Raw genomic sequence first — 27,026 nt, forward strand, 5'->3', positions numbered from 1 at the left:
AGTGCAGAAATTGCAGCGTTCTTTTTTTCCTTGTTCCCAACTCTCATTGGAAGCTGAATTCCTTACTTTGCAGGGCGAAGTGCTCGCTGTCCAAATTGGTCAACTGGCCATAACAAGCTTGGTTCAAAAGCACATCTTGCCTCGGACTACCTGCAACGCACCGCTGCCATGCGTAAGCTCATTTAAGCTTACTTTGTTAATTTCTTTTCACCTTGCACACGTAAGTAACTGTGGAGGTGAAGGAGCATAGATGGTTGTGTACCCATTGACTTCCCTCTGCCTGAGTTCATTGTTTCTGGCACACCGGCATCAACCTGAATTCGTGTTCCAACATCCATGCCAGGAACTCAATGCGTGCGAGGTTCGCAGGGCACAAGGTTCTTCCTGCAATAATACTCTTCAGCTGTTTTGGAAGTAGAGCTTTGCAAATATTCGTAATATTGAATACGAATCGAATAAGCTTGATTATCTCGTTAAATTTCAATTCAAGAATTCACTATTCGAAATTGTTGAATTGTCGAGTGAGCCTGGCTGAGTATTTTCGGGAGTCTGAGGGAACCTGGCTGAGTAGAATTCTGGTGAGTCTCAGTTCAAGTGAGCCCAACTGAGTATAGATCCAGTGACTTTGAATCCAAGTGAGCCTGGCTAAGTATAGTTATGATGAGTTCGAGTCCAAATGATCCCGGTTGAGTAATATTTTGGTGAGTATGAGTCTGAGTGAGCTCTAAGCAAAAAATATAATTTGTCAGTGTGTCTGAGAGAGCTCCATTTATTTTGCCAATCTATGGTCAAGCGCCTAAAAGCAAAGAAGTGTGGCATGTTTTGACATTAAAAATGACGTTAGACAATCAGTCTTGTAAACGAAGCTTGAGTGTCGAGCAAACGGTTTCTGAAATTGTAGAAAACGGAAGGTAAGAGAAGGATGGTAGCCTTTTTGAGGGTGAGGGAGGGCGTATAATTTTTTTCTAGGTGAGGACGACACGGTAAAGGAGGGCGGTCAAGTTTTTCAACGTGAGGGTGAGGTGAGGGCGGTACTTGCATCATGAGGGTGAAAGAAGGAAAACAAGAAATAGGGCATTTACCCACCTATGGTCGCGTCTGCTCATGACCATCGAAATGTATCAATACCCATACCTCTCACAATTGGGGCAAGTCAGAACCACACAGTCAACTTTGACTCATCATGCTCTGCGACAAAGCATCCAAGCTGCACACAGTAGTGAGAATAATTTCTCGGTACCATGTGGCACTCGGGGCAAGTGTGACTACAGTTTTACTTTTTTCTTTTTGCAGGCTGCAGTCGATAGATGTTGTGGATGACTTCCTGCATGACCTGCTGCAGCTTTAACCTGTGCCTGTAGTATGTGAAAATTCTCTTGGAGCCTGCAGTGCCCTATGTTATTGTAATGCTTTTTATAATTGTGCGTGCAGTTAGTCATGATACTTTATATGGGCAACTCTTACTTTCTGTTTTTATGTTAACGTGTTGCGCAGGGACAGTTTATACGGAGCCTGCCAGCTCTCCAACAGACACCACACAACTGCTGGACGGTGTGGATGCTCCATGCCTCAAGCATGACAGAACTCGGCACTTTCTGCGTACCCATGGACGCCTCTTCATACTGGTGCGTGGCCCTCCTGGCTCGGGCAAGAACATTGTAGTGGCCAGGCTGGAAGAGCTGTACATGGACAGCAGCAACCTGCCTGGCTCAGATGTTTCTGAGTGCCAGAACTCCTTAACTGCATCTGCGTCACATGACACTACCTTTAGCAAGTAAGTGTGGTGGGCTGTGTTCACCACTTGTCTTCGGTAGTCCTCGGTCTCAGTCTGCCACGTGTTCACTGTAACATCTCATCTCTGAAAAATGATGTTTGATCAAATTCCAGTAGCAAAGTTGAGTGGAGGCAACTGATCACAGTTTAATCTGGATATAACAAACATGAACATGATTATACTTACTAGACATAACAAAGTAAATCTAAAATGTTTCTTACTGATATCAGCAAATAACGAATACAGTAGAGCCAGTAAAGAATACAGTAGAAATGCAAGAAAACGTACGGCCGAGAAAACGTACGACCCAAAGTAAAAAAAAAAAAATTTGGCAAACTTAACGTTGGTTGACATCTACGTAATGCGAAGTGCTGCTTGAATTGTTGCAGCACGAGACGCCCATGCACGCTGATCTGGCAGTGCCTGAGTGACCCGAAACGCGCATTGTCTTTTTTGTGGCTTTGGGAAGCTTACGCTCATGCTCCTCATATTCGGCCTGAGTCAGCAGCTTCTTCAGGCAGAGCATTTTGGTGGGAAGTTTTGACGTGTCCACTCCGCGTGTATTGAGGCACGAGACACTGACTAGCATCAAGTTCATGGGGCCCTAGCGACCTGAGATGCACATGTCGTAGAACAGGGATGGGAAACTGGAACAAAACTGAGCTGGTAGGCAATGGCTGAAATGAGATGCCATGAGAGCTGCCACAGCGAAACATGACACTCCCTTCACGCAGCCTGCAGCAGGAAACGGCGGCGTGTTTGGGTTATTGCCTATTAAAAGCATGCAGGACACTTCCTACGCCACACGTGCTGTGAAACAGATAGGTGAAGATGCTTACCGCAATGGGTTGGCAGTGATAGCTGTGATAGGCAACAGGCGATGACCCACGAGGTTCTGGAGAACCTCGTGGGTCATCGCCTCGTGCTGGGGCGTGATCGGAGATCTTTGTTTGTTTTGTGTTCAGTTGCTGCAATGTCACAAAGTGGCAGTATGCAAAATTTGTGACAACGGGAGGGAGAAAGCAGCCAATCGGCAAGCAGCGAGCTCCGTCGTTTTTGGTGACGTCAAAATGACGACGCGCTTCTGCCAATCATTTTGATTACGAGCACATCGTCTACTAGGAGCAGAGTGCGACGAGAGATGTGAAGTTCAAGCGGTTATCCGCTTGCTACGAGACCGGCTTCGCATGGCATGTCTGCTGAATTGGAATGGATCCAAATGGCGGCTGCGTCTACGGAATGGTTCACCGCTTGTGGATTGGCTGGTTCTCTCCCTCCCATTCTTAAAAATTTTGCATAGTGCCGCTTTGTGACGTTGCAGTAACTGACCAGAATGCGTTTCGAACAAAGATCTTCGATCCCACTCCTGGTACCAGCATAGGAAACCAAAGTGTGGCGGCATTTTCATGTGACATAAGGTAGGGGGGGGGGGGGGGGGGGAAGAAGGAGAGGAGTGCTGGAAAGTCGCCGTTGAGGACACCTAACGCTCTTGGCTGCACATGTGCCTCGTACCTTTTGTTGTTTACATGAGATGTAATGGCCGCAAAATGTATCGTACGATTGCAGTTTAACAATATACTGAGCGTTGGTGCTGAAAGATTGTGTTCTTGCGGATCGCATTAAGCAGTAAACAAGAAGCGTAATTGTATTGGGTCATTTTTTGCATTCTCAATCACAAATGTTGGTGCCGAGAAATCGTACGAAATGGCATCATATCAACAAAGTTCTGCTGTACTATATGCTTGTAATGAAATTATTTTTATCTCAAATGCGATTTTCTTACAATGAGGTCTGACTGTGTTTGAATTCTTAAACTGCATTCTTAAGCCTATGTCCTATATCTGCTAATCTAATATAGAGTCATGGATACTCAAGTTCTCTAAGCTCAAGGTTGCAGATTTGATCCTGGCTGCGGTGGCTGCATTTTGATGAGGTCAAAAGTGCAAAAACGCTCGTCTACTTAGATTTAAGTGCACCTTAAAGAAATCTGAGTAATCAAAATTAACCTGCAGTCCCCGCTATGGAGTGTTTCATAATCGTATCATGGTTTTGGCACATAAAATGTCAGAATGTAGTACTTCAGAATAATTTTTTTTTAAAGTTTACTGTTAAACATTTGGTTGGCCAGCTAGGCCTGTATTCAATTAACTATTGTAGAACTAATACCGCAGGCTAGATTGGCAGATGAAAATACGTGGTGAGGTCAGCTGAGCCGAAGGCTTGTGATGCTGCTACAAGTTTGATGTATATAGCAAGAGGTCAAATTATGCGAGAAAAGAAAAATACGCACGCGCATTTGCTCACACAAAAACTCAGAAAGGGGCAGCAGTGAGCAATATGAAATGAACAAAGTGAGAAGTCTAGCTTTATGGCACTGCCTATCAAAAAAATGTAATCCATCTCTGTGGTGCAGCCGCAAAGACAGATGGTTAACTTTTTGGTTATTGATGCTGCCATAAGGTCTTAATGTCTTAGCAACCAGCCGAGTCTTCAGTCTTAGTCTATCTCACACAGTTTGGAGTGACGAGAACAGTCGGTGGCGGCTAGTGCACATGTAAGGCCGGCATGGATGGCTAGTGTGAACACTCAACTGTGTTGGCGTTCGCCGTCAATGCAGAGCTCACGGAGTAGTGCACCAGCTGCAGCTAGAGTTGGGGATTGTGAGGGAAAAAACCATATCTGAAAAGGATTGAGCCACTCAGAGGACAGCAGATTGGCGACTACAAATTCACGTGCTTGCCTTTGGTGCTTACGCTCCGGAGTCGTCACACTTGTGGAGGCTAAGATGCACAGTTTACTTGGAACACGAAGCGCTTGTAAGTGAACGACTTCTTTAATTATGTTCGAACAACTAGACAAAAGCCAAGCAGCATCGGAGGTGCACGCACTATTGACTACGGACTGCACATATCCAGGCTTTCCATCATTCCATCTGGTGAGGCCGCGATAAAAAGCGATAGAACTGAATGGCCTCACCAGATTCAGTCATATTTGAATCATTGTTCTTGCTCCCAAAAACGCAACCTGCTTGTTAGGATTTTGTTCCACGTAGTATTTTGGCAACACAAACCAGAAGAAACGATGGAACATAGTCAGCCAACATAGCTGGCCGCTGCGCCTGCTGTGCCCAGCCCCACTGTCACATGCCATTACATTTGCAGCGTCGCCGCATGAAGGTGCCACCGTTTCAAACTCCTTTGTGCCAGGTGCCTATAGCACATGCTTGGTGTACCTCCCCCTCCTCCCTGACTGTGCCCCTAATTTCACTCAGTGACATCATCCTCTGATGCTGTCTGTATGTCAATGTGGTACTAAGGAGAGAAAAGTTAAAAGCAAAATGTTCTGCCATCACTTGAGCCTTCTCCCACTAATCACTAATAAGCCATCATTTCCACTGAAAAAGCAGTGAGAGAATCTCAAAAGGTTAACCTGTCACTCTAGCCTTATTTGGCATTTATCTGCAGCATCTCTTTGAATGAAACTGATTTTAGTTGTACTACAGTGCAGATGACCAGTGGCATGGCCAGAGTATTTTTCTTTTGTTTTTAAGAAGAGATTTTTGAGGTGTCCCGTTCCGAAGGAGTGAGTCTGGGTGAAGCACACAAGTGAGATTTTTACATTGAATGAGCTACGTTGAAAGGAGGGCAAAGAGTGGCGAGGGTGGGGGGCTATTATATGCTCGGGGTAGTCTCCTCCACTTTCTCTCGCTCTGTTGTGGCAGTTAGTTTGCGCTATGAACGGTACACACTGTTAGCACTTTGCATTCATACCGGCCCAAGCAACCACAGATATTCGTCGGACGTCCTATGGACATCCGATGGACGTCCGCAGATCTCCACAAACGTCCATCGGATGTTCGATGGATATCCAAATAAACAAATTGATACATCTATCGGACATCCAAAATGGGATCCTGTGGCGGATGTATTTCGGACGGGATGTGTGTCGTGCCGTGTACGTGTGTGTGTGTGTGTGCACACATCTTGAAGCAGCGATAGTGGAATGGATTCAAGCACCTAACCAATGTTAAATAACAACCGGTCAGGTGCTTTAATGAATTTCACTGTCACCGCTCTGCTGCAAATAAACCAAAACAATAGCCCACACCAGCTTCAAAACACAATTAATCTTTCACTGCCACCTTATGTTATACAGTCCAGAAAGCACACATGAGTACTGTTCATAGCGACAAATATGCTCGCTGATAAAAACACAATTTTGCAGATCTAGATATCATGACTTAGGTTGGAAGAGCGCGAAGACGGAAAACAACACTAGAAACTCCTTTCGGCATGTCAAACAGTCTAACACAGGGGTTCTCAAGCATGTTCGTTCCAGGGAACCCTGCTAAGCTCCATGAAGCGCCAAGGAACCCCTCGCCCCCCCCCCCCCCCCCCATTTAACCGAATTAAAATGTCCTAATTCAACAAATGTCGAATTACCCAAGGTATCAAGAAAACAATAAATGAATGCTTACTACGTCAACAGGCTTTTATTTACTGAATGAATTATCAAATCTTGTTTCTATTTTGCACAAGAGCAGTGCGGCACCCGCCGCGGTGGCTCAGTTAGCAAAGGCGTTTCGTGGCTGAGCACGAGGTCACGGGATCGAATCCCGGCCGCGGCGGCCGCATTTCGATGGAGGCGAAATGCAAAAACTTTTGCCCGTGTACGTGCTTGCGTTGTAGTGCATGTTAAAGAACCGCAGGTGGTCAAAATTAATCCGGAGCCCTCCACTGCGGCGTACCTCACAGTCAGAACTGGTTTTGGCACGTAAAACCCTACAAAGAAGAAGAGCAGTGCGGAAGCTGAAGTTCTCGTCATCTCATGACTTATTTGAGCTAGCAGCGGCGAAGGCCTCGCGACATCCTTCGCAGCGCGGCCGCGGCGCGCGTCTTCATCTGAGACACGCTTTTCACTACCGCGCGCACATCCCGATTATTTTTTCGCTAGTGAGCTGGTCGCCAACAAATTGCCCGCCCATCGCGATGTAGCCGGTGCTCTTCATCTTCGACAGCTTTGCACTGAGTCAAAGCGAAACTACTGCTTACCGCAACCGCTGCGGAGAAAACCGCGGCCGTTAACGACGAGATCATGGTCGGCGACCTTGCGGTTCGGAAGGCAGGCGGCCGACGCCATAGCCGATGCACTCACCAAGTCAAAACGAAACTACCGTTTGCTGCAACAAGTGCGCACGAAACCGCGGTCGCTATCGACGCGATCATGGATGGCGACTACGCAGCTGCGAAAGGCACGCAGCCGACACGCGCACCGTCAAAACGAAACTACTATTTACCGCAACCACTGCTGCGGACGAAACTGTGCTGGTTATCGACGCGATCATAGATCGCGATTACGCACTTATGAAGGCACGCGGCTAGCCGCCAACGCGGTGTTACGCGCGGCAAGAATTAACGCAAGAATAAAGGCTTTGAGGACACAATTAGGCACGAAGAGTTCCGGCGTTGCTGTCAGTCACGTATAGCGTACGATTGCCGCTGAGGACCATACCAATGAGGACTGCATCGCTTCGTTTTTGGACGCTAGCGCCGTTTTAGCTCTTTTGCGGCGCGCACTTGTGGTGCTCCGCGCATCAGTTTTTTTTTTTTTTTTTTTTTTATTCCTCCTAAGTATAACATCAGTGCGCACGCACGCTATCGGCACCTACCCTATCTACAAACGGGAGAAATGCGCACGGTGGTAAGTTAGTGCCTCCGAGATTCAAGTGCGATAGCTTAGGCGCGCTGCCCATGGCTGCCCATTTTCGGAGATTGGGTGGCTACAAGCTGCTTGCGGATTTATTGCGCACTTCGCGCGTTGCCGTTACGCACTGTGATGTGCTTTTTGACACTCGGGCATAGGTAATTGAGGTTCTGTGGATCAAGCGCACCTCGTGTTCGCCGTTTTTGCCACTTGGCGAGCGCGGGACCACGGAAAATTTATCAGTGGCTCGCGGAACCCCGAGCAGGGGCCTGCGGAACCCCCGGGTTCCGCGGAACCCACTTTGAGAACCCATGGTCTAACAAATTATCATACTTATTTTACTTTTTCGACCTGACAAACCTTACGAGGATTCATTCTAGGCACATGCTTTAGAATAAAGAAAAAACTCACAAGCAAGAATAAATGTGTGGTGGAAACCAAAGAAAGCACAATGCGTAGTGGAAGTGGAAGCATTAGGGTTTACCTAATACAGTAAGGTATGAGAACGGGCTAGACAAAGGGCGGCAAGAAAGGTCGGACGAAGACATGTGTCTTCATCCCACCTTCTTTGCCGTACTTTGTCTCGTGTTGCGCTGATTAAACACGATCACTTAATACAGACATAAACAACAGTCTACACAGAATAATGTAAGATATCATTCAAACACAATTATGTACATGCCAGAAATAGAATGCATTTTTAAAGACATGAAAAACAAAATGTGACGCACCTGCAAGTTTACAGGGATGGAAAGTTTCAACACAGAAAGCACAGCCATTTCTGCTAGTTTGAGGAATTTATGCATTGTTTAACAATAATTAAAATTTATTATTATGCATACAAGGAGCTCTTCTTTTTTTCATTCAGAAGCTTAGTAAGAAAAAAATTAAGTGCATGACACTTGAAACTGCAAACCTTTAGTGTTCTGGCTACATGAACGATATATCGAGACAGCCATTACACATATCCATTATTAGATGTGAAAATTTCAGTGAAGTGCTATAAGGATATTTGAGTCCCGCAACGCTAGTGAGTGGCTATACAGCATATTGCTGCTGAGCCCGAGGTTGGGGTTCGCATCATGCTACAATCACTGGCATTAACCTCTGATGTTGCCTCTGTACATCGGGAAACATCGCAAGGCACACAAACGTTCGCACGGATAGGATGGCAACACATGTTAACACATGTGTGTGGCGTACATGCACCGCTGCACCATTCTGGACTTGCGATTTTTCCAGCCATTGACTGCTTGCTGCCGAAGTCCGCAAATATGGCCTTTGTTTGCAGTGACGCTTTCTTTCGCGTGTACTGCTTTCTCCTCACTTTAGGGCTTGTTGGCATCTGTGAACAAAACACGTTCGATACGCCAATGGCTCAACTAGAGATAGATGTAGCTGTCTTACCTCAGTGGCTGAGGAGGTGAATTCGGGCAGGCTGTGAAGATGGCAAACGAACCGGTGCTTCGCCGCCGTTAAAACGATGGCTCTAACTTTGACTGGGTCGCTACGGGACACTGTCGTCCTGTAAATGTTTTGTTGAAACATGTTTATTATATGTAAGATTGGGCAGTGAAATAACTATTTGTTTTAAGAATGAGTGGTGTCCAAAAACCAAACGTCTATGACATCTGTCTGGCTCCCGAAATTGCTTCCGCTAAATTCAAATAGCAAAAGTATAGGAAAAGCATAGCCTTAGAGATAGTCTACCACTACATGGTGTTTATGATGTATTTTTGCTTCTTTAATCATTCATGCAGCCAGTGAAAGCATAGCCTTTGAGATCTGTTATGCGCAATGCTACAGTGGGTTTTCTTAAATATTAAAATCTGCATAAGTTGCAAGGATGTGTCAGCAACTTGTTTTGCCTTCCAAAAAAAGTTGACTTACTTTAGCATGCGCTAAAGACAATGAAGGTGAAAGCCTGCGTGCTCACGGAACATTCGTTAAATTACTTGACATTCTAATTCGAATGCGTTGTTACTTCCTATTGTTTTCTCCCGCCGAAGGTAGTGGGTTAGAGTGCCTTAATTAACTCTATCCTAATTAACTGTGCCTTAACATCTAAGGTCGTGCGTTCGACCGTCAATGTTAGCACCATCAGTTTTGGTGCCATTGAATTTTGGTCCCACCAAAGGTCAAGGTTTCGGCTCCCATCGAAGTTGGTGGGTTCGAGTGGCTTAATTAACTTCGCTTTAATTAACACCAAAGGTCGTGGATTCAACCATCAATTTTGGTGCCATTGAAGTTTGGTCCCCTAAAGGACGTGGCTTCTAGAGCCTTAATTAACTATCCTAATTAACTGTGTAATAATTAACTCCGTCTTAATTAACACCAAAGGTCATGGGTTCGACTCTCCTCACGTTTGGTGCTGTTGAATTTTGCCACCGTAGCGCCGGACGGTCAATTTTTCAATAACGCCAGACATTGGATTTTTTCACCCATCAGTCACTTGAGGCTTTCGCCTTAATAACTCACATTGGGTTCAATAGAGTGCAAAAACATGAAAATGCAAAATGAATTGGGAACCTTTAGAATTTCCAAGTATATTTTTTCCATATTAGGACGTATTTCTTCCATATATATCTCCTAACTTATGTCCTAGGCATGCCCATTTATGTGCAGCCAGGGCACGTTCAAAACAGGATGTCCCCTGGACATCCAGTGGACTTCCGAACAGATATAGACATTTCTTGGACGTCCATGATGGTTATTTAGATGGATGGACATTCGGACTTATGGTGGACGTCCTACGGATGTTTGTGGTTGCTTGGGGGGTCTTTTCGACAGCTGCATGAGGAAAGGAAAATATAGCAGAATCGCAGCTCTACATTATTCCCATACACGGGCTTTTCCAATTTTCCTAAACACTAATGGCAGAAAAAAAGGCGGCAGAGAATTTTCTAGGATTAATCTTTATGGTCCTCAAGTCAAGTTTTTCATGCCAGTATCTGTGTGTGGCAGTGGTGCAATCCACTACTGTGATATCACAACTTTCGTTTACTTGGTACCTCACAGTAGTGCCTTCCCGTTACATTTTCTGCCATCCTCCTGCACATGGTGTTCATCTGTTGTTTCGTGAATTGAAACGTCAATTCAACTGGATTACTGGAAATTAGACATTATTTCCATGAGAAATTGATGCATAATTGACTAATAAGCAAAAATTTACTAATTACGTTTCTTACTGATCACTTTACAGCACATATTGCAATTTACATATTTTAATGGGTGAATTTGCAAGCATATCAACTTGGAATAAATTCTGAAAATGGCACCGGTGTCGAGATACATGTATGTGCCTTCATCAAACTTGCACTAAAAACGCACTGTTACTTTTTTTTTTTACGAAATGTCGTTTTGTGCGTTTAGTCACGGAGGCAACTGAAATGCCAATGTATTTTATCGCTCACATTGAAAATTAATATCTCGACACTGGTGTTATTCTAAGAATTAATTTCAAGTGGATACACCTTTGCACCTCACTGGCTACAATTCGTAAATTGAAAAATGTGCCATAAAGTAATTAGTGAAAGAACTTTTTAGTGCAATTTTGATTTTGACCAATTTCGATTGCTTGTGCAAGTAATGTCCGCGTCTTCGATTAAACCAGTTCAAAGATTATAATTGTGCTATGTACCACAGGCAGTGTTTAAAAATTATATACATAGTCTAAAAAACAAGCACCCAGTAGGTATGCTTGCATGGTAGTGTTGGAGATCTGAAATTCTTCGAAAATGAAAGAGGGAGAGCTCATAGTCAGTATTTTGCAGCAGTCAAGATTTATCTGCAGCTCTCCACTATGGTGTCCATAGTAGCTCTATTGCATATCTACGAAATATATCTGTTTCATGAAGTTCACGAATTTGGGCTCGTTCTAGAATTTTATAAATGTTTCGTCAGGTTTTACAAAAAATGAAATTTGTTCTTGGAAAAGTTTCAAAGTTGTTGAATGATAGGGCAGGTCAAGTGTTGTGGCAGTGCAAGAAGCCACACGCCACAGGGGTATTTGGTTGGAACAAATTTATTAAGATAAGTACCTGAAGCGCCAAATTGGCAAGAGCAAAGTCACTGGAAAAGTCACCATGATCTAAAGACAAAATGTTGCTTTCTCTGTCGTTCCAAATTTGCTGTGGCTTCTGTTCCGCATCTAAAATCTCTAAAGGTAAATCGTCATAAAGTGCGTATGTTTCCCACAAAAAGTGTGCATTCAGGTGAAAAATGCATGCTATTTCGCCTCGCCTTTGTCGTGTGCACATGATTTTTGCTACTTTTAATGTTCCCAGGTTGGCAGGTAGGCCATTGGTAACGGTCAGTCCTAGCCAGAACAGGGCTGACAAAGAAAAAGGAGGCAGGGCAAGAGCTACATGGTCTTTCCAACTTAGTTTGTTGGTACTGTTCTTATTTTTTTTTTTTTCAGAATCGAAGCCTTTATGAAGAATGACATACCCATGCTGTGCAGACACACAGGCATCATGGTTTGGCACATTACGAAGTATCTGGCACTGACATCAAAGTATGGATACACTGTTATTCTCGTTGACATGCCACATCAGTCCGTCTCTGATCCTAAGGTGACTATGTGGCACAAATTACGTTTATCTACATTCACAGGCTACGCAAGGTTGTCTTGTAGCAACCTGAAACAACTGCACAATGTAGCCTCTATGTAAAGATAATCTAGTGGTATCAATTCTCAGTTGTGATAGCAGTAACAAGCCGCCATTGCAGATTCCTGCCGAGATTGTGAGCCATTCACGTGCAGTTAGTAGCAAATATAAACAGTATAATATATTTTTAAGATAGCACTTGAGTTGCGAGGTACAGTCGACCTTCATTATAATGAAGTTGCATCTGACACGAAAATATCTTTGTTATGTTTGTTCAAATTATACATTTATTACATGCAGATAACCGTGAGAAGTGGTTTAAATTTGTTTCGTCCTGCAGTGGACACAAATATAGGCTGATGATGATGATGAAGATCCGTCTTCATTGCATCGACGTTCAGCTGTTTATAATGATGTGTTTGAGTTAGATGTTCTGTGATGTGTTGATCTTTTAGGGGAAAACCAGTGGTTCATCACTGAAACACTTCACTGTTTAGTAGCATAGCATAGTACCACTGGTCGCGTTTGTAGTGTCAGCAGCATTGTGTGAAGCCAGAAACTTGTTTACACAGGCCCGTAGTTGTTACGGCAGCCTCTGTGCTTTTTCAGCAAGAGGAGAAAATTCTGAATAATCAAAGTTAACGCTGTACATGGTCAGAAATGGAATGATCGTGAAACAAAACAACTATAAAAGCAGATGTGATAAGTGTCAGCGAAGCAGCCTGAGAAACCGTTAACGTTTGTAGAAGAAATGTGGACTTTCCATGTTGGTTACTGGCTAATGACTTTGATACAGCACATAGTGTCTGCGATAAGTATCTGGATCATCAAACGACTGTTATAGAGTACTTGCCAGAATGTGAGTCTTTGTTCCTATCAGCAGTGCAAGGAACTGTGAAATTATGTGAACAATCGCATAATTTAGTGCTTATATGTGCGTGTGCTCCCACTTGTATTGCTCACTTCTACATTTTACTTTATGCTGACTGTTCAGGTTCCATACGATGCCATTAACAGCGGCATGGGCCAGTCAAACCAAGTGATGCAATGGGAAGATGTGCACCCCTTTGCCATGGGCTGGTCTCCAAGGCCCAAGGATGCAGCGTGGCTCCTAAGGCGTTTCCAACAGATAAGGAACACTCTGCATGATGAAGGTCGTGAGTACATCTCCAGAACTGATATGCTGTGCTTGACGCTTGATAACAAAAGCGATACGCACCACATGCAGTGACTCAGTGCAGTCGACTTCCATTAACCCTTTAGTGATGGTTTTTTTTTTTGGGCCACAACATATCGTCCTCTGTACAACCCATTGCGTGTTTGATATTCTATATTAATAGAGAACGACTTGGCAACAATCACAAACGGTATGCTGGCCCTCACCTAGACTAACCATTTAGCTTGTGCATGCTAGTTATGCATTCAATTCTCCAGAATGGAAAGACGAAAACATGACTTTGTTGCTGCTTGCTTAGCATGCAAAATAATTTATATTTTTAATTAGGTTTTGTAATCAGATACAAATCGGTGCATCATTGTTGTCGTGCTACGCAATGACTTGTTCTGTGGTTTCATTTTGTTAGCTGCACAGGCAAATTATGGGCCAATTTTCCTAGGAAAAAAAGGTGTGCATTAGAATTTGGTAAATATGGTAATCGATTATTGTGAGCTGCCATTTTTGCTTGAAAATCTTCCAAGGGCAGGCTGAAAAGAGGCGCTTGTAATTCGGTGAGAGATTATGCTTCACTGCATTGACTGTGTCCCCTAGCACTGCCGTAACAGACACTGCAGCCATTTGGATCATGATTGGGGTCACCATTTGGACCAGGTGCACTTGTGACAACAAGTTAGAATTATCTGGTAAAGGCCAATTTCAGGAGTGAAATAAATGTGCTGGCCTATAGTAATGTATGTGTGTGGGAAGGAACCTTCAGACAAGATTGAGTTAACATAAAAATTGATTTACACTAAGTCAAATTAACAAGAAGCCTAAACTGTACTTTTCTTTAATGAAAACATGTGCACTCTTGTGTGTTGAATGTAATCTGCAAATAAATTCTGCGAATATCTGTAAGGTGGCGGAAGTGTCATGAATTAAAAAAAAATAATTGTCTCTACTTGAAAGTAGCTAACTGAGCTGACTAAGATTAATCTGGAAACATTTTTCTCTAAGTTTGTAGAGCAATTGCTCCTGAATAGGGGTGGTATCAGATTGAGTCCTCAGGGCAAGAAACATGTTTCTTCATCTGCGAAGCTTTTTTATTAAGGAGCCCATGCAGGTTTTCTTTGCAACTTCGTGCTGCTTTTGAGTGGAGGACCTTTTCGTCAATGTAATCTTTAACTGACTCCAGCAGTAAAATCGAGAAGTCATATTAAATGCATGCACACTTGGCAATTGTCTGAAAGCATAAAAGAAAGGGCTATTGCATTGTTACACTGGGCAGCAAGTTGGCTAACACTGCCCACAAACAGCATATTGCTGGCAGCCACTTCACACTGAATCACGCGTACACTGAAACAATCATTGTTACTTTAGCGGTGCAGGGCCAACAACACGTTCGCAGATCACCGTTGCCCAGCTTATTGCCCAGTGTGACGGAGCCCTCATGTCCAGTACCTCTCGTGCAGTGTTTGTGTCTGAGAAAGCTGGAGAGAGGAGACTACCGTTCGCTATTACCAAATTTATTTGATTATTAGACGAGGTTTTTCCGAAGAATTCTTACGCTCAAATATTGCTTTAGGTGTGGCTTCACGGCAGTGTGAGCCGCGATGCCGTGAAGCCACACCTACATGCAAAATTCACATATAACCCGCACTCCACATGCTGAAGCTCCCTTCCTCCCCTATTTCATGGTCGTCATTTTGAGTTCTTGCTGTGTTAGTAATTCAGTATTTCGGGTAATCCCGGCAAAGTCTAAATAATCCTTTGGCTACTCTATATCGCCTTATAGTAGTGTGCAGACTAAAGTGCTTTTCTTGGATCCCCCAGCTGCACCCTCACCTTATAATCGTGACCGCATTATAATAAAATAAATGCGGTAGATCTTTGACGGGGTGTTTTGACTGGTCTAGATGGGTCTTACCTGTTCGTCACTTAATGGACTAAAACCATATTTTCTCTTCTCTTTAGTGGCACTTGCTCTCAAAGATGTAGCCAGCAGCCGCTTTTACCCCTTCTGTTTGGCAAAGCTCTGCCTTTTTGGGCACAGCGTCGCGGACAAGGATTACTGCCACAGTGAAAGGGTATGTATGGATTAATGAAGCAAGTTTTTGTTCACTGGCCTCTTAATTCTTCACTGACCTTATCTTGCTCCCAATGTTATTAAGTTTGTTTCTTATCCAACTTGTAAAAAGTTTCCCTGTACAGCATGGTTCACTGTTGTGGGCAACACGCGACCACGTGGCTTACATTTTGAGGGAACTCCAGCAGCAGATATTGGTCGCACCAATTCTCTGCACATAGTTGGGAACCAGCCCCACTCATCACAGGTTAGCTGCAAATCCACGCCTTTACAGACTTGCCACAGATAAATTTCTTTGTATTTGACGCTTCTGTAATCACTCTAAAGCTGTATTCACGTGATGAAGCAAATCACTATTTAAAGGGCCTCTGAACCACCCCTTGGGCTTGGCGAAAAAGCACATTCAGGCAGATGGCATATGCTGCTTTGACCATCTCATCCAAATTTTACACTCGTGCACAATGCATGGGGCTCACAAGCAGAGCACAAAGTCACCTTTTTCGCAAACACTATCGTTTTAACAGAAGCAATGTTCCTCACTCTCTTCTGTTTGCTTTATTTCGTCATAAAGCACATTCCCTTAGACAGCTGCGATTATTGGTTGCTGCGGTTGGCTACGCAGCGTAGATAGTGTGGCCGCTACGAGTCCACTGGATAAGCACACTGCGGCTGGCTGAGGACAACTGCGTTTGTGTTATGTTTAGCGCATTGTAGCACTGAAATCGGAAATCGTGGATGAAATTTGAACTGCGCGCCACGGTGACATTTAGAAGGCGGAGCTTTGTGGGCACACCCCACTCTACCATAGCCTTCACAGTGCAAGGCATTGAAGAAGGAACGGGAGCACAACAGAGTCCGTGTTTGATTGCCAGTAACTCTGCTTCTGCAGAACGCATTAAGTACTTTTTGTGCCAAAGTATTTCTGAAATAGCCTATTTTCACTTCAAGTGCATTTGTCCATTTCGATAAAAAGTGGTTCAGGGCCCCTTTAATTTCGTAGATTGCATATCATACGATTATACAAAACACCCATCCCTTCTGCACTTACTGGGTTCTCATGAAGAAATTCACAATACGGCTGAAAGCCAAAGTACCGCTGTGATTTTCAGCGAAAAGTACCAAGATATTGATGGCAAAATCCCTTAGTCTGAGGGCAACCATATTCAATACAGTCCAAGTTGCTCGTAGAATTTAAACATGCACAACAAAGGTGCAGCTCACGCTGCTAGCTTGATTGTCGCAATTAAAGTACATGCAAAATTCCAACGCCTTTGCACTGTCGCCGAGAGCAGGGTTAGGTCATACGCTGTTGTCTGGTATTCTCCGTTATCATGTGAATTCTTGCTGCAAAGTGATCTGATCTACATTGTATGTCATGTGACTGATTTGTTCGTGATCACATTCATCGTATGAATCCAGTTTAACAGTGCACTGCTACAGAAACACCTTATCACCTTATTAGCATTCGAGTATGTGTACACGCACACGCACGCACACACATGCACACATAGACAGACAGAGAGAGACCGGCTTAGATTGTAAACAGCAATGTGCAGATTAATTTTTCATTAGTGAACTGCGTTATGAAGTGCTACATAGGCCAGCTTTTTCTCTCGTGAGGTAGAAGAAATGTAAGGTATCTCAAATTGTATAGCTGATAAGGTGTTTGCGCTAAAAGTGAATTTTCTTTTAAACTCTTTGTGAATATTAAAAGGAACACTGTATTTGTGTTACCAGCTGGTAATTTTCTTTTTGTGCGCTTGTAATGAAGAAAAGTTCTAATAGTGGGATTCTTCAACAGGTAAGCAATATAAGAAATTGCAGTGAGTGAGGTGCTGATTTGCATGTTTGGAAGAATCACTGTTTGAACACAGATGAAGTGTTCCTTTTCATATTGGTGGCTAGCTTAATGGTTGTCCACATAAGAGAAACATCATATTTACTTGCATAATGAACATTCTCTCCTGAAAAATATGCGCAAAGTTGGGGGGGGGGTGTTCATTATGCGAAGTAAAACTTTGAGCGATCTTTTTTTTTTTTTTTTTTCAGAGGCCACCTTTAACAATGTCACAGTTTCGCCCGAAAGCCAAACCATCAATTGCTATAGCAAATGACAGCTACACAAAGTAAAAATAATAGTTTTATCGGCCGTATAAACTCGCAAACATTCGCTAACTATGTAAATGAACAAGCATAGTGTCAGCGCGCATAGGCAAGCATGAACACATCACACTCAATGACCGTGGACACTCGCTGTCAAAACATTGGCATGAGGAAGTGCAGCAGCAACAGCGAGTGAACTGACCTTTGTGCTGTGTGTCGCTTTAACGCAAACTGAGTGGCGAGAACGGAGCACACACAGATCGCTTTCAAGATCGAGCGTGCAGCAACCGCACACTGCGCAGTTGCTGCGCCGCCCCCCCTCCCTCTCCTTCCCCCGGCGCCATGCGCGCGACGGAACACGGTGCGTTTCCTCCCCGCTTTCCTCCCTTGAACGCAGGAGATCGAAGCGCGATTGTCGGCGCCGACGGCAAAGGTGCGCCTGAAGTGTTCATATAATTTCTGTTGCAGTAAAATTAGGAGACACATGGTACGATTCGGTGTCCAATACAATCGTACCTGCCGGATGCCATATCAGACGCCGAATCATACCGTGTCTCTCCTACTTCACGGCAGCAAGTTCAGGGTGCGTTCATTAAGCGAGAAAGAAGAAAACACACTTCTTGATTGGAAAAGGGTGGGGAGGGGGGTGCGTTCATTATGCGAGTAAATACGGTACCTCATTTGTATTCAAGTACTTGTTGAAGTGTTCCTTTTCATATTGGTGGCTAGCTTAATTGTTGTCCACATAAGAGAAATACCTCATTTGTATTCAAGTACTTGTTGGAAGTGCCGGTACGTGGAGGAGAGGGGGACGAATTGATGGTGTGAGTCTTAACTAGACCACGTATTTTTCTGCTGTTTCCCTTCAGGATCTCTCTTCCTCACAATCAGTGGAGAGGGCAGGGGAGAAAATGTTTGGTTGGCACACTCACTCTCGCCTGTGCGGTGTCCGCCACTGCAAACCCAAAGCAGTTGAAGTATTGTGGGAAATGCTGCCGTGATTCGTGATGCCAAGAGAAAATGACGAGAAAGATGCGAGCAGTGGCTGGATGCTGCTGGCCAGGACAGCGGCCTGCAGGCTATGAATGCGGAGTGCAGCATCTTCCCGAGTTTTTGGAATGAGAGAGTGTGTTTTGATATAATAGATAATTACAGACATCTTATAGATAATCAATAGATATCTGCATTAGGTATGATAGAGGTCATATTTGGTTAAAGTTCTTAAAAGAGGTGGTGAAGTTATATGACTGGCTTGAATGCTAATGAAGTTTCTACAAAGAGTAGACAACCATGTACATGTGGCTGTAACACGTTACGTGTTAGTTTTGTGTCTTCTTCACAAACATTGTGCTCTAATAGCGCACACGTACTAACAACTGTATTGTTGCTCTGGCTGTTTTAAGCGGTTAAAAGTAAGAAGCTTTACTGTTGAGTGCATCAAAGGAGCGTGTCTCGCTAGCTCTTAGTCAGTTTTTTTTTTTTGCTTTTTTGTTTGAGCACACTTGGACATAGTCACAAGGATTCATTCATTGTATTCTCTGGCATCCTCTGCCGGCAGAGTATTAAACCGAACTTTAAAAATGGCTATTTTTGCCTGAACCTGAACTGATCCAGAACATTATTTTTTTCTTTTTTTTTTTCATTCTGGAACAAAACCAAGAAGAAAAAATTAGTAGTTTTCGGCTCAGGTTGGCTGTCTTCTCTGGAGCTTTTCATCCATGCAACTGTATTTGTAGGTGCACATGATCTTGCTATAATTTTAGACTGGCAGCACTGCTAGTGTGGTAATAAATGTATTGCGTAGAGAAGCAGGCATGTTAGCACCTACCTTCTGTGAAAACTTGAAATTAATGACCACCAAATAGATCTCTGGTAAAGGGAGACCTGCATACAATTGCTGAAATGAGATGCTTCCTAGCCGGGTGGTCGCTTTGATTGTTTTGGTATGTTAACTGAGGTAGGTGCAGTAGCAATGGCGTATTGCTTTTGAGGTATGCTTCCACAATTCAGTTTTTCTTTTGTAACTACTTGCTGCCTGAAGAATGGCACCCACAACTTTATGTCAGTCCTTCTGTGCAGCTCAAGAGTACCATCAACCATTTCCTACAAAATAAATTTATGCTGTTTTTCTGCAATTATATTTAGGTTATGCAAATGAATGCAAGCCAGTTGAAATCGGTTTGAAGCATTAATTTTTTGCTGCAGAGTTTAACTGAAACTGAATCGTTTTCACTGAGTCGGAAGTAAACATTGTTTTGCTTTGAGACTCTGCTAGCCAGGCACACACTCTGTTTCTTAAGAAGTGCACAAGCACTTAAGCATTGGACCATATGCTGTTGCCATGCCATGCAGTGCCACTCCTGTCATCTTCTTGGCACCTTGAACATTTATAGGTATAAGTAAGGACTGCTCTTCTCTTTCAAGCTTCAAGCCACTACACTCTAGAAAGCATTGGATCAGTCATTCACTGGCCAATATACAAGGCAGCATAATGCTTCTCTTAGTCACTTCTTTATAAAGTAGGCTGTCTGCAGGCCTTCATTATGCACTTTTTGATGCAAAAGCGTCAAATGGCCCATTGAGTGAAATAGCCGGTGGAGTATATAGCAGTGAAAAAACGGCACCTAACTTCCTGTGAAGCTGTGAAGCTGGCTCGCGTTTGTTGGCCCAGGCAGCATGTACCACTATGGAGTCTGAAGCATCTACATCGACGGCGGCCACAACCTCGGCAGTCGCGAAACGTGGCCGTCCACGCCAGTACAACGCAGGTGAAGTAAGGGAGTAGAAGAACACAACAAAACAAGTGAAGAGGCAGGCATCAAAATCCACCAACATCATCAGCTATTCCAATACACGGCGGGCGGAAGAGCATTAATGCAAACATTACTTGCAGCACAAAACTCAGACGGACGACTCAGCAGCATTCAATTGGACAATAATGCTTTCACATTCATAACTCATTAAAAAATCACCGCCCTAGCACTTCGTACAGGTTGTTTTGCCTTTTTTCAGACACTGCCACTCATTTCCAACTGTAGTAGGGTGTCAAGCTTATGACTAGACTAACTTCTTCAACTTCCAGTAATGACATCATCCTTCTCACTTGCCTCTCTCCAGAGTTATCCTCTGGTGTATACACAAAATAGACATGCTATGGGCAGTAGGTTGATCAGGCACATGTCCATTCGTTGTCTGTAAAAAATGTATGTCTTGTTTTAATGGCCCAGAGAATGTCTATGAGCAGCCTTATAAGTTGCCTATAGACAGACTATAAACATTTGTCTAAATACTTCCTACACACCAATATAAATTCCTGTACGAGCTCAAGTGCTGTGTGTTTCAATGCACATTTGCAGGTGAGGCACGCCTATGGGCGAAGCGACACAATTCATGTGTTTGGCTATGCTGTCACTCAAGGCTTTGTGTTTGCTATGGTGGATCTCAGCGAAGATCAGGCATCACTGACTGGGAGCCTTGACAGTATGGACAAAGCTGATGGAGACGTAGAGGCAGTAACACGGCAGTTGTCCTTGAGCCTCGGCTTCCAAACGTGGGAACAAGTCAGCTGCACTGTCGACATTTCCAAGTTTGCACCAATGGAAGGTTGCGCTGACAAAGGCAATTTGCGCCTTGGAGACAAGATCATTCTTAAAGGTAAAAGCAGGGACTTCAGTTTAGCTATGCATTTAGGCTCTGAAATCTTCCACCCAAAAAACAGGTACGTAGTAGGAATCGCGAGACACCCGAGAAAGTCTACAGTTGGTGTCACAATTGTCTCATGACATCAGAAATATCCGCAGTACCTAGAAGGTCCACTGTGACTGGGAGTTTCTTAATAGAAGGAAAGCCTGCAAGTCAAATTGGAAGTTATTCTTAGAAGAATTTTCTGTGGGCCTAGTTGGTGCATACTTGATAAACTTTTTAGAGCGCAAACAAGAGACAAGGCACAAAAGGGAGGTCAAACACAGGACAGGTGCTACTTTCAACTGTTTATTCCACAACGTCGTCATGAAATGTATATGAAAAAGGCACATGCGCAGAAACATGAAAATGAAAAAAAAAAAAACACCACAAGGAAAAAAAAAACATTAGAAAGACAATGTATAAGAAATGGCTGACTAATTTACGTGCACGTCGTGGTATCTAAACTCTTTTGCATAGAGACTTAAAGAAGGTTCACTGATGCAACCTTCCCCCCTCTTTTTTATGTGATAAGCTTCCAGTAACAAGCGAGCCTGCTCATTGTGGCTCCTACCAAGGATCCTCGTGTCCAAAAATAATGCCTCACATGCACAAGAGTTCACGTGATCCTCCAAATGCGTTCACTCCTTCTTTCTAATATTCAAGGCGTGTTCTCTAAATCGGTCATTAACACACCTACCTGTTTGACCGATATAGCTTTTGCCACAGAGCAAAAGAATTTCATGAACAACTCTGCAGATACAGCTGAGCTCGGATACGCCTTTTCCATTGATGTCGAGGACCTTTTTTACTCTGTACCCCAGCATGAATTGCTAGCATCTGTTAAAGAGTGTATTGCTGAAAACAACGAGGTCGCCTTCCAGAACACAGCGGGCATTCGTACTAGTAACTTTATAACTTTGTTAGAGGCCTACTTGCACTCCACTTTTGTATCTTATGACGAAAAATTCTTTTTGCAGAGGGAGGGCATTTGCATTGGCTCTTGTGTGGCGCCAATTTTATGCGACATTTTTTTATCCCAGGTCGACCGCACACTTCACCATGCTTTTAAAGGAGGCGGGAAAGTTTTACATGTTTTTAGATTTGTAGATGATTTTTTTGTTTTCCTAAAGCCACAGGCGGGGAGGGCCTTTATGGGCATCAAGTTGAAGTGATTTTAGACCTTTGTAATCGGCATGGGAAGGGACTGACCTTCACCCATGAACTTCCCACACAGAACTGCCTCCAGTTTTTAGACATTAATTTTAGTTTTTCTAATGAACATGTGTGCTGGTCTTATAGACCTCGGGCTAGGAAGGGGATCCTACCTTTTGACTCCTCTCACTCTAAGATAGTGAAAAGAGCCATAGCTTCTCTTTGCCTCGAGTCCTCCCTTAGGAAATCGTGCCACCACACGATGCAAGATAGCTTCCAAGCGCAGGTGAAAAAACTGCTGGTGGCAGGTTTCCCTCCAACAGTCATCTCTGCGGTTGCTGAGGATCTGTTGCAGAAGTTTAAGAAAGAAAAAAAAGGACAAAGATTTCAGCGGGAAGAAACGTGCGCTTGAGGTTGTTCCGTACATCCACAAAGTTTCGCATAACCTCAAGAAGGTGACCAATAGGCACGAAGTTGGAGTGGTTTTTTTCTGCCCCCAACAAACTCGACTGACTTTGCCCCCGCATGGCCACAGCAGGCGAAACAAGGCGAGGTTGCCGTAAGAACCACCTTTCGCCCTATCTCAGCTGCATCTGCGGAGTTGTTTATGAAATTCCTTTGCTCTGTGGCAAAAGCTATATCGATGAAACAGGAAGGTGTGTTAATGACCGATTTAGAGAACACGCCTTGAATATTAAAAAGAAGGAGTGAACGCATTTGGCGGATCACGTGAACTCTTGTGGATGTGAGGCAGTATTTTTTTGACGCGAGGATTCTTGGTAAGAGCCACAATGAGCAGGCCCGCTTGTTACTGGAAGCTTATCACATAAAAAAGAGGGTGGAAGGTTGCATCAGTGAACCTTCTTTAAGTCTCTACGCAAAAGAGTTTAGATACCTCGACGCGCATGTAAATTGGTCAGCCATGTCTTATACATTGTCTTTATTACGTGTTTTTTTTTTCCTTATGGTGTTTTTTTTTCATTTTCATGTACATTTCTGTGCATGTGCCTTTTTCATATATATTTCATGACGACATTGTGGAATAAGCAGTTGGAAGTAGCGCCTGTCCGGTGTTTGACCTCCCTTTTGTGCCTTGTATCTTGTTTGCGCTCTAAAAAGTTAATGAAGTTATTCTATTCTTGTTTTTATAATCCTTTTAAGGTACAGGTGAAGTCATGTGAAATTGTCTAGACAGCTGAGTGGCTGTAGTAATGAATGCACTGAATATGTGTGATGCAAGAAAACGGTAGTTTGACATATGTGCATCACAGAGAAAATAATATTGTAAACATGCACATTGCCTACATTACAAAAACCAGTAAACTGTGTGTGCCACTTAAACTCGGAATTTCATCCTAAAACCTGAACTGTCTGCAATGCATAATTTTCTGAAGTTGCCACTTACATCGAAATTTCAATTTCTTCAAGATGTGCACCCATCAAGGATCACCTTCATGCCCCTTGGCCTAATCAATGGGACTGAGTACAGCTACAGCAAGGCGGTTGTTGCTTGTCGAGAACTGCTGTCATCAAGGTTGCGATCTTGGACTGAAACGGCAGTGGCGGGAGTGAAATGTGCAAAGAGTGTCAGTGGCATTGAGGTTTATGGATCAGCGGTGCCAACTGTAGATGCCTGCCTCCTGGTTGTTGATCGTGCAACCGTAGAGCTGGACGTTGTCTTCACAGGCTACTACCAGCCCCACACGACACCGTGAGATGCCATTTTCTCGTTCTCACAACTGTCATCGAGTATGTTTTAATTGTGCACAAGTGGGCCCCTGGTGATTTGTCATCCCAGACTTTCCAGGTCTGCCAAAGATGCTGCGCACCCAATGCTCATTGGCTGAAAGCCCTGCCTTGTGTAGGCCAGGGCTGTCAGGGATGGATAATCAAAGAAGCCCACTGATGCAGCGTGAAGGCTCAGCAGCTAATTCATCACCAGCCATGGGAGACTTTTGTGGCTTGAAAACACAAGGCCCGCTGTCTCTAGGAATTCATGTATTCGCGCTGCCTCAAAAAGGCATGTCATCGTCTCGTGGCACACTCCCCATGTAGGCGCGATTAATATTTCCGTTCTGTTAGAACCTCTTAAAGGGACTCTAAAGGGATTTAACAATTTGCTGTAAAGATAAATAATGAGAAGTGTGTGGAAGCAAAAATTGCTGAACAAATTTATACCTATCTATGAAGACTTTAGGTATTGTTTTGTATCCGTGTTATGTAGTGGCACAGTTGTTGTCTCAATATAGGCGAACAGAGAAACCATGAGCTTGGTCGGCATATTTAGAGCACTTTGTGATAGTTCAAGTATGCTATTCTAAAAAAAGCGCTACAATTAAAATGTGTGCTACTGGTTACGCAAGTTTCCCAAGAATGTTAATGCGCTGATGGAAAAGCTTCGTTTCGATGGCGGGATGCCAAATGATTGAAGTTTTACTAATATCTGTGAGAACAACATGAAATATTAAAGTAATAATCAGAAAACCCCAATCGAAATTACCAGCAATTAAGCTGAAGACATCTGATTAAATTAAGTCCCACCTACACCACTGATAAGGCTATTAGTTTGTCAACACTCTGGCCTTTACCAGTTTTCTTTAGTTGCCTTCCATCATCCGTGTACACTAGTTGTGTGCACGTTTCTTAATTTTTTTTATTTTGTTGGTGAAGCCATTGTAATGCAAATAAAAAAACTGAAAACTGAACACCACGGGCACTACCTAGCACCCGTGGTGTTCGACCTTCTCTTCTCTCTGTCTGGTTTATTAGTGCTACAATGGCTTTACCAGGTGTGCTCATATCATCCCTGGGGGTGGGGGGTATTTTGTAAGTGGACATGTCCATTTCATCTGCTGCTGATTGGCTGGGGCGTCTGTTGTGGAAGCACTGATGAGCCGAGGTACCGTCGGAAGGGCGCGTACCCCAGCCCACCCAATCAGAACTTCAGCAGCAGACGAAATGGACATGTCCACTAGGTGGACACTTACGGTATACCCCCCCTGGATACATGTGCTAGGAATTGATGGGCAAGCAAAACTATGTGTAGTTCAGTAAGGAGAATTTCTCTCTCTGTCCTACATAAAATGTGGACTTGCCTCCCATTTAACCTTATTTGAACCGCTTTTTGTTCCATTCAGGCTCAGTGGCCGCAGCTGGTCAGGCGCACAAAATACTGGCTCGACAAGACAGCCGTACAATCGTCGCGGTCATTACAGACCTTTCAACCGATGTCACTGAGTGCGACAGTGCGTTGGTGCTAGTGCATCCGCAGACACCCAAGACTGCGTATTGAGATGGATACTCCATTGTACATGACTCGCAAGTGCCAGAGACTGGAGGCCCTCAAGTTATGTTGCAACATTCATGCTCACTGATGCCAGCACCTTTTTATGATTTATAAAAATGCTATTTATCACTTGGTGAACTGATCAAAGATCAAAAGCAAGGATCAAAAGCAAGGATCAAAAAGGAACATACAATGACGATTTTTGTGAGTGTCTGCTACTTCACACTGTGATACGGCTGTGCCTATCATTCTATCATTTGAGATCTTTCTAGTCTAATGAACATCGCCAAAATATGTATGTGTGGCACCTAATCCTAATTGTATGCACTTCTTTTGAATAAAATTATTACTTTTGGTAACCAGACTTTGATCTCATGGTTCCAGCGCAAAACAGTCTAAACTCTGAAATAAGAAATGGCACTTCAGCAGCACAGCAACATACAACTGCATGCACACGCGTATATTTTCCAGGCTTTGGTAAGCAACTAACGTAGCTTAGAGAAGCACCTGTGTGGTTCTCAATTACTCTATTATTTCTGTGCAATCTGCCCTCGGTTGTAACAAATCATAATCATTGTTTGCTGCACAAGCAAGAATAGTATGATTGATGCATAATTCTTTGTTGTTGCAAATTTCCTATGTTGATTTGCCCTGAAGCATTTGTTGAAAAAGCAGAGGGGCTGACACTGAAACAGAAACAAATGCAGTCGAACCCACTTATAGCATTACCGGTTTTAACAATATTTTGATGTAACAACAAACTTTTGTGTTTGTTTCATAGGAAAATAAACTGCTTACTGTAATGTTTCCATGCCGTATTATTGGCTATAACAATTAAATCTGGTCACTGGGTGTCTGGGCCGAAAGGGAAAGAAAAGCAAAATCCCTGAAAAGAAAAAATCAGTGGCGATTTAGCGGCAAATGTGACAGCAATGCATTCACGTAATGTCGCGCCTCTGAGGTCCCGGATCTATCATTTATACTGCGTTCACCACACCACAGTCCAGGAGTTCGCATGACACACGTCCTGACAGTGGTCCAGAACAGACCACCTGGATGGATTTAAAAAATAAAATTATTTATCCCTAACACACCATTTCAAGGGTTGTTCTGCTGAGACACTCACTCAGTCCCTCCCACCATGAATCACAGGTACGCTAAAGCATCTGCACAATGTCAGTGTTTTAAGTGAGCTTAAAGGGAGTCACGACGGCGCTTGTTTACACACATGTTAACCATGAGGTCAAGAATCCGACCTTGAAAGACGAGAAGGCGTCTCCCCGCCAATCCTCTCCTTTCCACCCCCTCATCACATGTTCTAACATGTGATGAGACATGGATTTTTACATGGACGTCAGCGGAGGGCACAGCACGTCAGCAGATAAAAGGGCAAGTCGATTTGGCGCAGTCGTGTCGTAGGGGTAGAAGGGAGCTGGGAGAGGTGCGCGAGGCGCCGTGTTGCATGTGTAGAA

General features: G+C 43.7%; 1 protein-coding gene across 1 annotated transcript; it reads left to right on the forward strand.

The window, feature by feature from the left end:
• The first annotated feature begins 35 nt into the window (after window positions 1-35).
• LOC119446166 (uncharacterized) lies at window positions 36-26,361 on the forward strand. The gene is made up of 8 exons (XM_037710523.2): window positions 36-172; window positions 1,495-1,774; window positions 11,898-12,051; window positions 13,082-13,244; window positions 15,218-15,330; window positions 20,789-21,086; window positions 23,697-23,979; window positions 25,406-26,361. The coding sequence occupies exons 1-8, from the start codon at window positions 169-171 to the stop codon at window positions 25,503-25,505; spliced, it is 1,395 nt and encodes a 464-aa protein (XP_037566451.2). The 5' UTR covers window positions 36-168; the 3' UTR covers window positions 25,506-26,361.
• The last annotated feature ends 665 nt before the right edge of the window (window positions 26,362-27,026 follow it).

This window comes from Dermacentor silvarum, chromosome 3 (assembly GCF_013339745.2).
Source record: "Dermacentor silvarum isolate Dsil-2018 chromosome 3, BIME_Dsil_1.4, whole genome shotgun sequence".
Classification (NCBI taxonomy): Eukaryota; Metazoa; Arthropoda; class Arachnida; order Ixodida; family Ixodidae; genus Dermacentor; species Dermacentor silvarum.

What these genes read in the sequence shown, in the direction of transcription:
- LOC119446166 (XM_037710523.2), top strand. An exon ending in AGTCCGTCTCTGATCCTAAG is followed by an intron (nt 12,052 to 13,081) that starts GTGACTATGTGG and finishes CTGACTGTTCAG; the next exon opens with GTTCCATACGATGCCATTAA. An exon ending in CACTCTGCATGATGAAGGTC is followed by an intron (nt 13,245 to 15,217) that starts GTGAGTACATCT and finishes TCTTCTCTTTAG; the next exon opens with TGGCACTTGCTCTCAAAGAT.